This window comes from Nomascus leucogenys, chromosome 6 (genome assembly GCF_006542625.1).
Source record: "Nomascus leucogenys isolate Asia chromosome 6, Asia_NLE_v1, whole genome shotgun sequence".
Lineage (NCBI taxonomy): Eukaryota > Metazoa > Chordata > Mammalia > Primates > Hylobatidae > Nomascus > Nomascus leucogenys.
The window spans coordinates 34,220,598-34,238,991 of record NC_044386.1 but is presented as its reverse complement, the minus strand read 5'-3'; the positions used below and the strand labels follow the sequence as shown (position 1 = coordinate 34,238,991).

General features: G+C 39.5%; 1 protein-coding gene and 1 non-coding gene across 5 annotated transcripts in view; one reads left to right on the top strand and one right to left on the bottom strand.

Moving 5' to 3' along the window:
- NUP155 (nucleoporin 155) overlaps window positions 1–18,394 on the top strand; it is a 76,836-nt gene that overhangs the window by 28,279 nt on the left and 30,163 nt on the right. For all 4 annotated transcript variants that reach the window (XM_030813993.1, XM_030813992.1, XM_030813995.1 and 1 more), the window contains 9 exons: window positions 1,929–2,029; window positions 6,290–6,460; window positions 8,120–8,230; window positions 9,783–9,877; window positions 10,636–10,724; window positions 11,498–11,560; window positions 12,130–12,277; window positions 13,937–14,003; window positions 15,794–15,909. In XM_030813993.1, coding sequence (XP_030669853.1) covers window positions 1,929–2,029; window positions 6,290–6,460; window positions 8,120–8,230; window positions 9,783–9,877; window positions 10,636–10,724; window positions 11,498–11,560; window positions 12,130–12,277; window positions 13,937–14,003; window positions 15,794–15,909 — 961 coding nt within the window. The remainder of the gene's footprint in view (window positions 1–1,928; window positions 2,030–6,289; window positions 6,461–8,119; window positions 8,231–9,782; window positions 9,878–10,635; window positions 10,725–11,497; window positions 11,561–12,129; window positions 12,278–13,936; window positions 14,004–15,793; window positions 15,910–18,394) is intronic.
- LOC115835638 lies at window positions 12,716–12,776 on the bottom strand. The gene has a single exon (XR_004030668.1). It is a non-coding gene; the product is annotated as a U7 small nuclear RNA (small nuclear RNA).

Sequence of the window (18,394 nt, the reverse complement as noted above, 5' to 3'; positions counted from 1 at the left end):
GGCCTCCTAAAGTGCTGGGATTACAGGTGTGAGCCACCGTGCACCTGGCCTGATTTTTTTTTAAAGATGATTTTGGCTATTCTCAGTCTCCTGAATTTTCATACGAATTTTAGAATCACCTTGTTAATTTCTGCAAAAAAAGTGAGGTGGGGCCAGGTGCAGTGGCTCACACCTGTAATCCCAACACTTTGGGAGGCAAAGGCAGGTGCATCATTTGAGATCAGTTCAAGACCAGCCTGGCCAACATGGCGAAACCCCGTCTCTACTAAAAATACAAAAATTAGCCGGCTGTGGGGGGCATGCCTGTAGTCACAGCTTCTTGTGGGCTGAGGCAAGAGAATCACTTGAACTGGGGAAGTGAAGGTTACAGTGAGCCAAGATCCTACCACTGTACTCTAGCCTGGGGGACAGAGCAAGACTCCATCTCAGAAAAAAAAAAAAAACCACAAAAAAAGTGAGGTTGGATTGTGATAGCTGAATCAGTATATCAATTTGGGGCATGTTGCCATCTTAACTATATTAAGTCTTCAAATCCATGAATACGGAATATTTTTCCAAGTCATTTGGGGGTGGAGAGGAAGGTTCTCACTCTGTTGCCCAGGCTGGAGTGCAGTGGCAGGATCTTGGGTCATCATAGCTTCAACCTCCCAGGCTCAGGTGATCCTCCTTGCTCAGCGTCCTGAGGAGTTGGGACTACAGGCATGTGCCACCACTTCTGGCTAATATTTGTATTTTTTGTAGAGACAGGGTTTCACCATGTTTCCCAGGCTGGTCTTTCATCATTTTTATTCATGGTGTGTTTGAATTAACCAGTATATAAACTGTATTTCATTGAATATTAGCTTGTATTACATTGTGAATTTGTCAGTCATGGCATTTTTTATATACTAAATATATTTTTATAAAATTAGTAATTAAATTGATAAACCCATTGACTGCAAGATATACCCTAAGTTCAGAAATGTTAAAATGTGAAAAAAAATATGTTTACCTGAGAGAAATACAGTTTAAAATTGAGAACACTTAAGGAGTCTGCCCTAAAAATAATTATATAGTCTTTCAGGGAATTATTCTATTTTGTAACTTGTTTATTTATAAAGATTGATGTTAGGTTGGGCACAGTGGCTCATGCCTGTAATCCCAGCACTTTGGGAGGCCGAGCGGATCACGAGGTCAGGAGATTTAGACCATCCTGGCTAACACAGTGAAACCTCGTCTCTACTAAAAATACAAAAAATACAAAAAATTAGCCAGGCGTGGTGGCAGGTGCCTGTAGTCCCAGCTACTTGGGAGGCTGAGGTAGGAGAATGGCGTGAACCCGGGAGGCGGAGCTTGCAGTGAGCCGAGATCGCACCACTGCACTCCAGCCTGGGTGACAGAGCGAGACTCCGTCTCAAAAAAAAAAAAAAAAAAAAAAAAAAAAAAAAAAAAAAAAAAGATTGATGTTGTGTGTGTATATCTATATATGCTAATTTTAAGTTGGCATAAAAGTACTTGTGGTTTTGTAAAATTTTTTTTTTTTTTTTTTTTTTGAGACGGAGTCTTGCTGTGTCGCCCAGGCTGGAGTGCAGTGGCACAACCTCAGCTTACTGCAACCTCCACCTCCTGGGTTCATGCCATTCTCCTGCCTCAGCAAGAGTAGCTGGGATTATAGGCGCCTGCCGCCATGCCCAGCTAATTTTTATATTGTAGTAGAAACAGGGTTTCACCATGTTGGTCAGGCTGGTCTCGGACTCCTGACCTCGTGATCCACCCACCTCATCCTCCAAAAGTGCTGGGATTACAGGCATGAGCCACCGTGCCCAGCCCGGTTTTATAATTTTAATTGCAAAACCGCAATTACTTTTGCACTAACCCAATAATTATTAAGGCTATTGAGGATGCATATTTGACATGATGTAATAATATTTTGTATATTAAACTTCTAGGTATTCTATTGATGGCAGCCTCAGAAAATGAGGATAATGATATTTTATGGTGTGTCAACCATGATACTTTTCCTTTCCAAAAGCCAATGATGGAAACCCAGGTAAGTTATCCTGACAATTCTGAGAAAACTATTATATAATTTTAAGTGAACGATAATATGGAAGAAACTTTTATCTTTTGATTTATTGCTGTTTGCTTCTAGTAACATATGATTAGAAATTATAATGTAAAGAAATTATCCTGTCAATTATTTGTTTTTCGTCTGTCAGGTTAGAAGTTACTGTGGTAATCACAAAAAAAATCTTTAAAGCAAACATTGGACCCTACAGAATATTTTCCATAATGTACCAGAAAATACATGTATCTTTTTTGAAATTGTCTTTTTTTTTCTGAAAACATGTCAGGTTCATATGAAATGATCTTTACCTCATTTAAATATGTTGCTTGTTAGTTATTTAAATATGAGGCCATCTATTATAGTTGTGACTTAGATTTTATTCTAACAATCTCTTTGTAATTTTGTCTGTTTTTTTTTTTTTTTTAATTATGGAAACTTTCAAACCTAAAGTTTGAAGAGTCAATTGAACCTCACATAAGAGAATTGAGTTGCCAACATCTTTCTTATTGTATTTCATTTTTCTTTCCGACATAAACAGAGGGACACCCACAAACACAGTTTTGTTTTAAACACAAAAATCACCACATACATCATGAAGTGGATATGGTCTTCCTGGGTGAGGACCGAGGCTGCTATGAACCCACGAACTGCCCCTGCCCCCAGCTGCCCATCCTAGTCCCCAGTTTATAAGGAGGTGAGGGAGGCTACCTGTCTCCATCCCCTTGGTGTCCTCTGCTCACTCCTGCCTGTCCTCCTAAATAGTCCTTCATAGCCCACAGAGGCTGCTGATCAAACCAGATAAACCAGCCCCTAGTGGGATGTGAATGTCTGGTACTCTGTCTTTGGAGCTACCTCTTCAGAGGCATTTTGCTTCTAGTTTTCACTGAAAACTAGTGGTTTTTTGGTGGTTCTTAAATTTGAACCCTTCCAGATAGGGGGACTGGAAAAAGGTGTGTGTAAGTGGGAGGAACAAAAACTGAACTCCCAGGGATGGGAGTATTGTCTGCATGAGCTCTATCAAATTTCTGACAAGGTTCAAAGAGCTGGGGTAGGAGCAGGAGGAAGATAAGGAGGTAAGGAGTGCCCTTCTCCTTCTTTCCTTTATTCTTTGAGCTTTACTGAGCGTGTACTACCAGCCTTGTGCTGTGATAAACCGTGAGGATTCAGAACTTAGTAAGATATAAACCCTGTCCTGGTTGGGATGCTGTGTTAGGGGAGGATGCTGCTTTTAATCCTGGCTCTACTTCCTCAAAACTGAAGCAGAGGACTTGTTTTTGGCTCTCTGTTTCTTCCTCTATAATGGTTATAATCGTACCTACCACGATGGAGTTGTGAGACTAAATGAGCTCGTGTGTAAAGCACTCAGAACAATGCCTGGCAGTCATAGGAAGCACCATTCCATAAATGTTAACCTTTTTTTTTCTTTACTCTTTTAAAAGACAGCACCTTACCCTGTTGCCCAGGCCCAAGCAGTCCTCCCACCTCAGCCTCCCAAGTAGCTGGGACTACAGGTGTGCATTACCACATACAGCCAATTTTTAAATTTTTTGTAGCGACAGGGTCTGACTATATTGCCCAGACTAGTCTTGAACTCCGTGGCTCAAGTGATCCTCCCACCTTGGCTTCCCAAACTGATGGGATTACAGGTGTGAGACACTGTCCTCCACCTAACTTTTTTTTTTTTTTAGAACAAATGCTGCATGTCATGTAATTTGATTTAATATTTGAGTTTTTCTCAAACAAAGGTGGACTTTTGTTTTTAACAAAAAAACTCATCAAGTATAGTGTATGAGCTTTGATCAAATCCTAGTTACCAAAAATAGTCATAAAAGACATTAGAACAGCAGGGTAAATTTTATATTGGTTAGGTGTTAAATTATACTAGGGAATTGATAAGTTTTTTGTTTTTTTTTTTTGAGACAGGGTTTCACTCTGTTGCCCAGGCTGGAGTGCAGTGGCACAATCAGAGCTCACTGCAACTGCCTCCCAGGCTCAGGGGATCCTCCCACCTCAGCACTCGCCACCCCCTCCCCCCCAGATAGCTGGGACTACAGGCACATGCCACCACGCTTGTCTAATTTTTTTGTATTTTTAGTAGAGACAGGGTTTTGCCATGTAGCCCCTGCTGGTCTCGAATTCCTAAGCTTAAGGGATCCACCTGCCTTGGTCTCCCAATGTGTTGGGATTATAGGTGTGAGCCACGTCATCCAGCCAATAACATTTTTAAATGTTACTATATGGTTTGTAAGAAAACATTCTTATTTTTAGGAGATATGTGCGAAAGTATTTAAGAGTGATAAATGATGTCTATACTTTGAAATAGTACAATAAAACAAATATACAGGAAGAGAGAGAATGCAGATACGGCAAACTGCTAAAAATTGTTGAATCTAGGTATTGGGCATGTGGACTTTTACTGTATTTTCAACATTTTTGGCTGCTTGAAATTTTTTATTACAAAGTGTTTTAGAGGATTAAAATACTTTTTTTTTTTTTTCTGAGACAAGGGTTTTGCTCTGTTTCCTGGAGTGGAGTGCAGTGGCATGATAGCTCACTATAGCCTCAAACTCCTGGGTTCAAGCAGTCCTCCTACCTCAGCCTTCTGAGTTACTGGGAATACGGGCACACGCCACCACACCGAGGTGGTTTTTTATTTTTTGTAGAGATGGGACTTCATTACATTGCCTAGGCTGGTAAAATACTTTTTTTTTTTTTTTTTTTTTGTGACAGAGTCTTGTTCTGTCGCCCAGGCTGGAGTGCAGTGGCGCAATCTCGGCTCACTGCATCCTGCGTCTCCCGGGCTCAAGCAGTTCTCCTGCCTCAGCCTCCCTAGTAGCTGGGATTACAGGCGTGTGCCACCACGCCCGGCTAATTTTTCTATTTTTAGTAGAGACGGGGTTTCACCACATTGGCCAAGCTGGTCTCAAACTCCTGATCTCAGGTACCACCCACCTCCACCTCCCAAAGTACTGGGATTATAGGCGTGAGCCACCTCGCTGAGCCAGTAAAATACTCTTTAAAGGAAAGATAGTATCTTAGCAGATTTAGTTGATCCTGGAAAGATGGTAGAAAGTAGTTATTTGGTTGAGAGAATTATAATTTTATTAAAGAGTATTTACAGTTTATCTTGAGAAAAGTTTGCCCTTGTCCTCTAGTACAAAAAGATTTATGTATTAGTATAGAAAATGCCTGCTTATGGCTGGACATGGTGGCTCACGCCTGTAATCCTAGCACTTTGGAAAGAGGCCAAGGCAGGCGGATCACCTGAGGTCAGGAGTTTGAGACTAGCCTGGCCAACACGGCAAAACTCGGTCTCTAATAACAGTACAAAAATTAGCCGGGTATGGTGGTGTGCGTCTCTAATCCCAGATACTCAGAAGGCTGAGGCAGGAGAATTGCTTGAACCTGGGAAGCAGACGTTACAGTGGGTTCTGATTACGCCACTGCACTCCAGCCTTGGCAACAGGGTGAGACTCCATCTCAGAAAAAAAAAAAAGATAATGCCTGATTAGCACTTTGAGAGGCCAAGATGGGCAGACTGCATGAGCCCAGGAGTTCGAGAACATTCTGGGCAACATGGTAAAACCCTGTTTATACAAAACATAGAAAAATTAGGCAGCTGTGGTAGCATTCTCCTGTAGTCCCAGCTACTTGGGAGGTTGAGGTGGAAGAATCAACTGAACCCAGGGAGGTCGAGGTTGCAGTGAGCTGTGATCGTGCCAGCGCACTCCAGCTTGGGTGACAGAGTAAGATGCTGTCTCAAAAAAAAAAAACCCAGAGGCCAGGTGTGGTGGCTCATGCCTGTAATACCAGCGCTTTGGGAGGCCGAGGTGGGCGGATCACCTGAGGTCAAGAGTTCAAGACCAGCCTGACCAACATGGAGAAACCCTGTCTCCACTAAAAATAAAAAATTAGCTGGACGTGGTGGCGTATGGCTGTATTCCCAGCTACTCGGGAGGCTGAGGCAGGAGAATCACTTGAACCCGGGAGACGAAGGTTACAGTGAGCCGAGATCACGCCACTGCACTCTAGCCTAGACAACTTCGTCTCAAAAAAAAAAAAAAAAAAAAAACCCAGAAAATACCTGATTTAAAAAAAAGATAGTAGAAAATTACATAATACTTTCGAAAATATTCATGTTAATGTACTATTTATTAAATTTACTTTATTAAGTCTGTAGTTTTTTCTTTTGCATTATGTAACTTCAATATGATGTGTAAAACATTTATTTCTTTTACACAGATGACAACCCGTGTTGATGGTCATTCCTGGGCTCTTTCTGCGATAGATGAATTGAAAGTAGATAAAATAATTACACCTTTAAACAAGGATCATATTCCAATAACTGATTCACCAGTTGTTGTACAGCAGCACATGTTACCTCCAAAGAAATTTGTTCTCCTCTCAGCACAGGTATGTACGTATTCTGTTATGGTAGTGACAAAAATAAGCAATATATAATATTTTTGTCAAGTTCTCTGAAGTAGTGGCTTAATGGAATAATTTTTTTTTTTTTTTTTTTGAAACGGAGTCTCGCTCATCACCCAGGCTGGAGTGCAGTAGTGTGATCTCAGCTCACTGCAACCTCTGCCTCCCCAGATCAAGCGATTGTCCTGCCACAGCCTCCTGAGTAGCTGGGATTACAGGTGCACACCACCACACCTGGCTAATTTTTGTATTTTTAGTAGAGACGGGGTTTCACCATGTTGGCCAGGCTGGTCTCGAACTCCTGATCTCAGGTGGTCTACCTGCCTTGGCCTCCCAAAGTTCTGGGATTACAGGTGTGAGCCACTGCACCCAGCCTTCCTGGTTTCTTATTTAACTTTGTTTATTGAGATTTTTCCCAGGCACACAAGCTTATAAGTAGTCAAAATTATCAGTTATCATTTGATATTTTATTTATTTTATTTTATTTTAGACAAGGTCTTACTCTGTCACCCAGGCTGGAGTGTGGTGTACAGTCTTGGCTTACTGCAACCTCTGCCTCCCAGGCTCAAGGGATCCTCCCACATCAGCCTCCTGAGTAGCTGGGATTACAGGCATTTGCCACCACACCCAGTTAATTTTCGTATTTTCTGTAGAGACAGGATCTCACTAAAGCCCAGGCTGGTCTCAAACTCCTGAGCTCAAGCTGTCCACCCACCTCATCCTCCCACAGTGCTGAGATTACAGGCGACAGCCAATCTTCCCAGCCATCATTCGAAATATGTCATAGTTGAAAAGCTTCTTCTCACTAAGGTTTATAAAGGAATCCACTTAGTTCCTTTTGTTTATTGATTGGTGCAAAAACAATTGAGGTTTTTGCCATTGATTGTAATGGCAAAAACACCATCCTGGCTAACACGGTGAAACCCCGTCTCTACTAAAAATATAAAAAAAATTAGCTGGGCATGGTGGTGGGTGCCTGTAGTCACAGCTACTCGGGAGGCTGAGACAGGAGAATGGCGTGAACCTGGGAGGTGGAGCTTGCAGTGAGCCGAGATCGTGCCACTGCACTCCAGCCTGGGAGACAGTACAAGACTCCGTCTCAAAAAAAAAAAAAAAAAAAGCTGTAATGGCAAAAACCTCAATTGCTTTTGTACCAACGTAATACTATGATAGTTTTATTTTGTCCTTTAAGTCTTTTGATCTATTTGGAATTTACTCTGGTATAAGGTATGACTATGTTTCTAGCTGTTTTTTTTTTTTTTTTTTTTTTGCCTAAATTGATATAAATAGTAGCAACATGATTAATTAATAATCTAACTTTAATTCTCTGGTTTGAGGGGCAGCTTTGCCGGGGCAATTGCATTAAGTTTTCTTTATAGATACATAGATCTACTGGAGGTTGAGTAGAGATGTAGATGATCTTTTTGACCAGTTGTACTTTTTATATCACCTCAGCCAATCCTGCCTCAGCCCCCTGACATGCTGGAAATACAAGTATGGGCCACCATACCCAGCCTACTTTGTATTGTTGAATGGTTTTTGTTTGTTTGTTTCATTTATTTTATCAAATAAGGTAGCAGAGTCAGTTGCTATCAGCCAGTCTTGGTAAATCTCTTATTCATGTTCTGTCTTCAAATTTCTTAGGGGAGCCTTATGTTTCATAAACTTAGACCTGTAGATCAACTGAGGCATCTACTTGTGAGTAATGTGGGTGGAGATGGAGAAGAGATTGAAAGATTCTTTAAATTACATCAGGTAATTATATATATACTTTTAAAAAATGTGATGCTATTTTAAACAGTGGGAGCCATAGTTTATGTAAATTGGGACTGGAATACTGTAATAAATAGTTTTTTTGTTTTTTTTTTTTTGAGGTGGAGTTTCACTCTTATTGCCCAGGCTGGAGTGCAATGGCACGATCTCGGCTCACTGCAACCTCTGCCTCTCAGGTTCAAATGATTGTTCTGCCTCAGCCTCCCTAGTAGCTGAGATTATAGGGATGTGCCAGCACTCCCGGCTAATTTTGTATGTTTAGTAGAGACAGAGTTTCTCCATGTTGGTCAGGCTGGTCTCGAACTCCCAACCTCAGGTGATCCGCCCACCTTGGCCTCCTAAAGTGCTGGGATTACAGGCCGTGAGCCACCACGCCCAGCCATAAATAGATAATCTTAACAATATTCCTTTCTTTGCCTAAGTCACTGTATGTGAACTGACATTTGAAAGCAGGATTAATATAAGTCTTGTAGTGAGCTTTCAGATTTTTATTCTCTGTTGTTGATAAATTCTTTTTTTTTTTTTTTGGAGACAGAGTCTCTCTCTGTCGCCCAGCCTGGAGTGCAGTGGCGCGATCTTGGCTCACTCTAAGCTCCGCCTCCCAGGTTCACGCCATTCTCCTGCCTCAGCCTCCCAAGTAGCTGGGACTACAGGCGCCCGCCACCATGCCCGGCCAATTTTTTGTATTTTTAGTAGAGATGGGGTTTCACCATGTTAGCCAGGATGGTCTCGATCTCCTGACCTCGTGATCCACCTGCCTCGGCCTCCCAAAGTGCTGGGATTACAGGCATGAGCCACCATGCCTGGCTTGTTGTTGATAAATTCTTATTGAAGTCTGCTAGTAAGAGTTTCTTGTTCAGGTTATATGATAAATGGCTTTTCATTAAAAGCAGAAGACATTTAGGGACAAGTTCTTTTTTGTTTGTTTGTTTGTTTTGGTTTAATGACCTGAGGAAGAAACTTGAGGCAACAGTGTAGAGATCGTAGTATTTCAGAGCCACAACTGGAATTGATACGGTTAAAATTGGGAATAGTTCAAAGTTAAGTATACAGACTCTGGATTCAAAGCACCTGTGTTAAAAATCCCAGCTCCACCACTGAGGTAAATTACTTGACTTCTCTGGGCTTCCGTTTCCTTATACATTATAATAGGATGTGGTATGAAGATTAATATATGCTAAACTCTTAAAATAGTACCTGACACATGGTAGGTATTCAATGTTACCACTTATTGTTATTTTCTAGAAAGCAGAAAGACCACAGGAAGAAAATTGGAGACATAAGCTGGAAACTAAGTCAGAATCTAGGTTAAAAGGAAAAGAGAACATCCTGTAATCCTAGTGCTTAAGATGAACTTAAAATAAAACCAGTAGTGTTTACTTGTCTTTTTAACACTAACTGATTTCATTCAGTCAGCAAGTATTTATTGAACGCCTGCTCTGTGCTAGATACAGACTTTAATACTGCATCTAGCAATACACAAATCATTTTAAAATTTATGTTTAATGTAAGGCCAATATTCCTCTTTTTACAGGAAGACCAGGCTTGTGCAACTTGCCTTATTCTTGCTTGCTCCACTGCTGCCTGTGATAGAGAAGTATCTGCCTGGGCTACTCGGGCTTTCTTTAGGTATATGAAAGTTTTTTTTATTTGTTTGTTTTTTTACTGGGCCACTTTTTAAAATGATTTTATTATCAATGTGATAAAGCCTTGCCAAACAGTTGAGTGACTATGTAGACAAATTACCAAAATTCATTTGCAAAAGGGTGAAATCTGGGGAGATTATAATGGTAATAGAAGCAACTAAATTAGCATAGTTTATGCATTATTACTTTAACTCTGGATTCTGTTCTGTAACTTCTTGTCTACTTTCTACACTTTGTTCTACCTCAGTTACTGTCTCATCTATCTTTTTTAATTCCCCAAACACTATGCTAGTTCTGCTTAATATGTATCATTAGTATTGAAGGCTTCTGGATTACTTTAAGGAAACTTGGTAGCAAAGAGATATTTCTATTTAGAAAATATTTAAGAATTTGAAATGTGATTTTGTTAGAAACGTTTTTTGAAGTACTATCTAATCATAACCTAGTATGAAAATTACAATGCCATTTACTCACAAAGTAAATTCTATGCATTGCATATGTTTTTCTTAGAAGTTATCAGAGTCCCTTATAATTCTTTCTGGTAGCAGTTTCAAGTCCACATTTACTGAATAAATATTTATTATAAGTCTTATGCATATATTTTACTGTCAGCACAATACATTAAAGTCTCTAATGTTTAAAGCATTTATTTGGAAGCTAAACAGGAAAAGGAACAATTCCAGTTTTTAAGATGGATGGTTTGTTTTACTGAATAAACTCAACCTCTTGTCACAAAAATAGGTATGGTGGTGAAGCACAGATGAGATTTCCAACCACTCTTCCGCCTCCAAGTAATGTTGGTCCCATCTTGGGGTCTCCTGTCTATTCTAGTGAGTATGAAACATCGAAATGAAATTGTTTCCAATTGTTTGAATCTTAGAACCTTTATAGCAATTTTTATCAATAAGCCTTTTCATTATGTTTTATTTACTGCTAACTGTATAATTGATGAATACATCTATAGATTCTGATTCTTAAAAGTGATCTATTAATATTGAATCCTTAATGTAAGGAAGCAAAATAAGATGTAACCAATCATATTTACGTAACTCATTTGGTATATATTCAGAGGGAAACAGATGAATTATTTAATATTAATTAACTCCCACATCAGTGTTTTCCAAGGTGGGAGTTGTTAGAAACTTACTAGAAGATGAGTCCCTAATTCTTGCATATATCATGGACAATGTAACTCCTTTTTATGCTTAGAAATAGCCTCTGTGGCCGGGCGCAATGGCTCACACCTGTAATCCCAGCACTTTGGGAGGCCAAGGTGGGCAGATCACCTGAGGTTGGGAGTTCGAGACCAGCCTGACCAATATGGTGAAACCGTGTCTCTACTAAAAGTACAAAAAGTAGCCGGCCTGTGGTGGTGTGAGCCTGTAATCCCAGCTACTCAGGAGGCTGAGACGGGAGAATCGCTTGAACCCGGGAGGCAGAGGTTGCAGTGAGCCGAGATCATGCCACTGCACTCCAGCCTGGGCCACAGAAAGAGACCCTGCCTCAAAAAAAGAAAAAAGAAATACCTTCTGTACCTAATTTTGATCACATTCAAAAGATTGAGATGTTCTTTTCTAAATCTTTGTATTCTTTCCTTTTTTAGGTTCTCCTGTTCCTAGTGGTAGTCCCTATCCAAATCCATCCTTTTTGGGAACACCATCTCATGGTACCTCTTTTCTTTGTTTTGGATTGGATTCATTTTGAAGTGCTAACATTATGAGTTAACCTTAATGCTTAGTGTGAAAAAGATGAACTTGCCTTATTCCCTTGAAAATAAATATAATTTTAGAAGCGCTGTGCAAGCAAGTTTTGGCATTTGGATGTGAATGCCTTTATTTAGGAGGAACTCCTCTTATAATAAGCCTGGAAAGCCCATTATTTGTCTACCAGGATTATATCGGACCCTAAAATCTGTGTAATTAGTTCTGTTTACAAGCAGTACTTGCAAGTTGGTTTCCTTTTCATTCTGCATTGTGAACACTTGCAAGTCTACCTGGGAGTACCCATCCACATTTAAATCTCTCTTCTTATTAAGGAAAACCAAATTAAATATCTATGTATGTCATTATTTTTGTAAATACCTTTGTGTCTAGATACACAAACTTGGGTTATTGAGAATTCTGAATTTTATGGGTTCTAAGATTAAGAGATTTATGGGTTCTAAGATTAAGATTAAGAGATTTATGGGTTCTAAGATTAAGACTAAGAGATTTGTTTTTTTTCTGTGTGTACAAGGTATACAGCCTCCTGCCATGTCAACTCCAGTGTGTGCTCTGGGAAACCCAGCAACTCAGGCCACAAATATGAGTTGTGTGACTGGACCAGAGATTGTGTACTCTGGAAAACACAATGGTATTTGCATTTACTTTTCTCGGATCATGGGGTAAGTTTGTCATGAAATAATGAACTATTGCTCACCTTGTCCCATCTTGAGTAGTTAAATATTTTTAACTCTGAATTTGGGACATCATTTATTCCTATTAAATTTTATTAGCTCACTTGTTCATAAATAAAACTTTTCTGTTATTCCAGTTTTTATGATCTAACTGTATTCATTGCTGTGTTTTATTTCTCTTACTCTCTCATGATCTGTATTTGTGTGTGTGTAACATCAAAATACAGTTGTTCCTTAACACGGGTTAGGGGATGCCAACTACCCTTCCTCAACCTTCATGCAGTCAAAAATCCATGTACAACTTTTGACTTTCTTAATTACTAATAGCCTACTATCTAGAAGCCTCACTGATAAGTAATCAGTTAACGCATATTTTGTATGTTTTTTGTGTTTTCTTTTTTTAACTTTTGCATGGTGTAGGAGTGTGGGGGAGTCTCGTAAAAACCAGAAAACCTGCTAGACAAATTCTAAAATAGCCATAACACTGATATTTCGTGTTATATGTGTTATACACTATATTCTGACCATAAAGTAAGCTAGAGAAAAAAAATTAAGAAAATCATAAGGAAGAGAAAATATATTTACTATTCATTAACTGGCAACGGATCATCATAAAAGTCTTCATCCTTGTCTTCACGCTGAGTAGGCTGAGGAGTAGGAAGAGGAAGGGTTGGTCTTGATGTGTTGGGGTAGCATAGGTGGGAAAAAAATCTGTGTATAAGTGGACCCACACAATTCAGGCCCATATTGTTCAAAGGTCAACTGTATATCTACTTACATATTAATGTACAGTGTTACAAACTTCCCCATAACTCAGTGACGTGTCTACAGTTCAACAGGGCAGTTCTTGTCTTGCTGGGCTAACTCAAGGATAGGCAATCAGTTGTGAAGTTAAAGAGAGCTATGCTTATCTTGGCTAGACTCTCACATGTTCAAGGTTATGTTTTCCAGCTGGTCTAGAATGGCCTAAGCGGAAACAGCTTGGTTGTTCTCTATGTGGTTTCTCATCCTCCAGCAGGCCAGCCAAAGATTATTTAGTTGGTGGTGGCGGAGTTCCTTGAGAAAGAGTAGACACTTGCAAAACCTTTATTCTAAGCTCAGAACTGGCTTATCATGTATTTTCTGCCTTATTCACTTGGCCACAGGGAAGTCACAGGCCCAACTCAGATTTAAAAGGTGGGAAATAGGCCACCTTTTAGGGGAGAGACATCAAAATCGTACTGCAAAGGGGATAGATATAGGGAGGGATAAATAAATGTGGTTGTTTTTGCAGTCTATCATATTATTTTTGTTAGCTATCATGCCTAATATATATTTCTCTTAGATTTGAGATGTATGATTTCATTCATCTCATTTGCTTAAAAGTATGAAACAGTACAGAGCCCCTTTATAAATTTCCTGTTTACAATTTATTATACAGAGTCTTGATTTTTCTTCAGTAATATTTCATTATCTGAAAAACTTAGGTACATCAGGTATAAAAATTTTCTAGTATTCCATTCTTCTAGATAGCTTAGTAAAATGTTAAATGAAACCACTGCAAGTTTTAAAAAGTGAATAAAGCCATTAAGTTCCTAGAGAAAGAAATTTATTGTAATTATTTTTATTCATTTACAGCACAATCATTAAAACATTTTTTTTTTCCAGAAACATTTGGGATGCAAGCTTAGTTGTGGAGAGAATATTCAAGAGTGGCAACAGAGAGATCACTGCAGTAAGTGTGTATAATATTATTTTGTTATTTTTGTGTAGCCAGTTGATGGTATAAATGGTTAGATTGTTTCACATTTCCTGATATTACACAAATAAGATGGCAAAGCTTATTATTATTATCATTATTTTTTTTTTTGAGACAGGGTCCGGCTCTGTCTCCCAGGCTGGAGTGCAGTGGCCCAATCTCAGCTTACTGCAACCTCTGCCCTCTGGGGTCAAGCGATCCTCCCACCTCAGCCTCCTGAGTAGCTGGGATTACAGGTGTGCACCATCATGCCTGGCTAATTTTTGTATTTTTTGTAGAGATAGGGTTTCACCATGTTGCCCAGGCCGATCTCGAACTCCTAGACTCAAGTGAACCACCTGCCTTGGCTTCCCAAAGTGCTAAGATTACAGGCAGGGGGCCTCAGCGCCTGGCAAGTTATTCTTTTATGTACATGTTTGCATTCTTGGACAACAAACTGCTTACCTTCAGGTTTAAATCTCATCTCTAACATTGATTAACTGTCTGAATATGAGTAAATTACTTAACATTTCAGAGCCTGATACCTCATGGTAAAAGAAGGGGCGTAGTATATCTCCCTCATAAGGTTGTCATGAGGGATAACTCAAGCAACTTAATGTTGCTTAAAATTTACTATGTAATGCTTTGACATATATATGAATGAAAACTCCATGGAACCAGCACTAATTTCCATGAATTGGTGTACTTTACAGACTGCTTTTTGCTCTTGTTGCCCGAGCTGGAGTGCAATGGTGCAGTTTTGCTCTTGTTGCCCAAGCTGGCATGCAATGGCACGATTTCGGCCCACTGTAACCTCTGCCTCCTGGGTTCAAGCGGTTCTCCTGCCACAGCCTCATGAGTAGCTGGGATTACAGGCGCATGCCACCATGCCCAGCTGATTTTTTGTATTTTTAGTAGAAACGGTTTTACTATGTTAGCCAGGCTGCTCTCGAACTCCTGACGTCAAATGATCCACCCACCTCAGCCTCCACTGAGATTACAGGCATGAGCCACCACGCCCAGTCCAAATATATTTTTAATTGTGAGGCTCTTAAAGTTCGTGAGTTGGGCACAGTGGCCCATGCCTGTAACCCCAGTGCTTTGGAAGGCTTGAGCCCAGGAGTTCAGGACCAGCCAGGGCAATGCGGCCAGATCCCTTTTCTACAAAATAAAATAAGATTAAAATTAGTCAGGTGTGGTGGCATGTGCCGGTACTTCCAGCTAATTGGGAAGGAGGATCACTTGAACTTAGGAGTTCAGGGCTGCAGTAAGATATGATCTGCACCACTACACTCTAAGGCAACAACAAGACGCTCTCTCTGAAAAAGAAAAAAAAGTTCAAGTTTCTAAGAATAAGAATGTATTTGCCTAACAGTATATGATTCCATTTATATGAAGTTTAAAAACTTGTAAAATTAATCTATGTTGATAGGAATAAGAAAAGTAGTTACCTCAGAGGTGGGATAACTAATGGCTACAAAGGAACGTAGGAAACTTTCTTTGGTGTTGGAGATTTTCTGTATTGTGGTCTGGGTGATGACTAGACAAAAATATATAAAAGTAATCAAGATGTTTTCTTAATATTTGTATTTTATTGTATGTTAATTATGCATCAGTGTTACTGGCAGGAGAGGAAATGTGTAGGTATTCTTTATTCAGATCAACAGGTGTGAATTGATACAAGAAATAACTTTATAGAGATACTCATTTCAAAATTAAAATTGTTTATATTATAGCTATACAGAGGGTGTGTTTGTAAACTTTTGAAAATTCTTTCATTTTTACAGATTGAAAGTAGTGTTCCCTGCCAACTGCTAGAGTCAGTGCTACAAGAACTAAAGGGTTTGCAGGAATTTCTAGACAGAAACTCCCAGTTTGCAGGAGGACCATTAGGAAATCCAAAGTAAGAATAAATAGGGTTTATTAATTCATCTTTTTCTTTTCATTGTATTTTTTGTTGAGATAATTTACATACTATAAAGTTGGTCCTTTTAAAGTGTGCAGTTTAGTATTTTTTAGTGTATCTACAAGGTTATGCAACCATCACCACTGTCTAATTCTAGAACATTTTCATCACAGCAAGAAGAAACTCTGTACCCATGACCAGCCATTATTATTCATGGACCTTCCCCCAGTCCCTGGCAACCACTAATCTACTTTCTGTCTCCACAGATCTGCCTTTTCTGACTATTTATATAAATAGGAATATTTATGTAAATGGAATATTTATATAAATATTATATTTTATATATTATATAATATACACAATATATATAAATATATCTATATGAATATATGTAAATGGAATATTTATATAAATATATTTATATAAATGGAATGTTTATATAAATATAGTTATATAAATGGAATGTTTATATAAATACAGTTATATAAATGGAATATTTATATAAATATATATAAATGGAATATGTATATATAAATATAACATAAATATATAATATATATTTATAATATGTTATAATTTATATTTATAATATAAAATTTATATTTTATAAATTTATATAAATAAATATAATTTATATTTTATGATATATGATACATATTATAATATATAATATATGTATATATAATATAAATATATGTAAATGGAATATTTATATAAATATTTATATGAATGGAATATTTTTAGACATATTTATATACATGGAATCTTTATAGAAATATTTATATAAATGGAAGTATGCAACAGATAACCTTTGGTGTCTTGTTTCTTTCCCTAAGCATGTTTTCAAGGTTTGATTGTTGTAGCATGTATTATTACTTTGTCTCGTTTATCAGTTGATAGATATTTGGGTTGTTTCAGCTTTTTGGCTAATAAGAATGCTGATATGAGCATTCCTGTACAAGTTTTTGTGTGGGCATGTGTTTAGACAGACTCTTGCTCTGTCTCCTGGGCTGGAGTACAAAGGCTCCAACTTGGCTCACTGCAACCTCCGCCTCCCAGGTTCAAGCAATTCTCCCGCCTCAGCCTCCCAAGTAGCTTAGATTACAGACGTGCACCACCACGCCCGGCTAATTCTTCTTTGTATTTTTAGCAGAGACGGGGTTTCACCATGTTGACCAGGCTGGTCTCGAACTCCTGACCTCGTCAGCCACTGGCCTGAGCCTCCCAAAGTTTTGGGATTACAGGCGTGAGCCACCATGCCCGACCAAGAGTGGACATTTGGGTTTTTTCTGAGACGGAGTTTCGCTCTTGTCGCCCAGGCTGGAGTGCAATGGTGCAGTCTCGGCTCACTGCAACCTCCACCCCCTGGGTTCAAGCGATTCTCCTGCCTCAGCCTCCCGAGTAGCTCGGATTACAGGCGCCTGCCACCCTGCCCAGCTAATTTTTAGTATTTGTAGTAGAAATGGAGTTTCACTATGTTGGCCAGGCTGGTCTCAAACTCCTGACCACCTTCAGGTGATCCACCATGCCCAGCAATAGATTTTTTTGAGACAGAGTCTCACTCTGTCACCCAGCCTGGAGTGCAGTGGCGTGGTCTCAGCTCACTGCAACCTCCACCTCCCAGGTTCATGCCATTCTCCTGCCTCAGCCTCCCGAGTAGCTGGGACTACAGGCGAGTAGCTGGGACTACAGGCGCTTGCCACTACACCCAGCTAATTCTTTGTATTTTTAGTAGAGACTGGGTTTCACCGTGTTAGCCAGGATGGTCTTGATCTCCTGACCTCGTGATCTGCCTGCCTCGGCCTCCCAAAGTGCTGGGATTACAGGCGTGAGCCACTGCGCCCAGCCAAGAATGAGTATTTTTAAGCCTCTAATGTAATACGGACTTTTTGTTGAAAAAATAATAATCACATTGCATTCGGGGAGTCACATCACTCCTTAGAATTAATTGTTAACAAGGTATTACAGTATAATCTTTTTAAAGCATATGTAGGCCAGGCAGAGTGGCTCACACCTATAATCTGAACACTTTGGAAAGCCAAGGCAGGAGGATTGCTTGAAGCCAGGAGTTCCAGACCAGCCTGGGCAATATAAGAGACCTTGTCACTACAAAAACACATAAATAGGCCAGGCGCAGTGGCTGATGCCTGTAATCCCAGTACTTTGGGAGGCTGAGGCGGGCAGATCACTTGAGGTCGGGATTTCGAGACCAGCCTGACCAACATGGAGAAACCCCTGTCTCTACTAAAAATACAAAACTAGCCAGGTGTGGTGGCACATGCCTGTAATCCCAGCTACTAGAGAGGCTGAGGCAGGCAAATCGCTTAAACCTGGGAGGCGGAGGTTGCGGTGAGCCAAGATCGTGCCATTGCACTCCAGCCTGGGCAACAAGAGGGAAACTCTGTCTCAAAAAAAAAAATCATAAATAAATAATAACGCATACATAAATATACACTTCTTTAAAAGCAAAAACAGAGTCTAA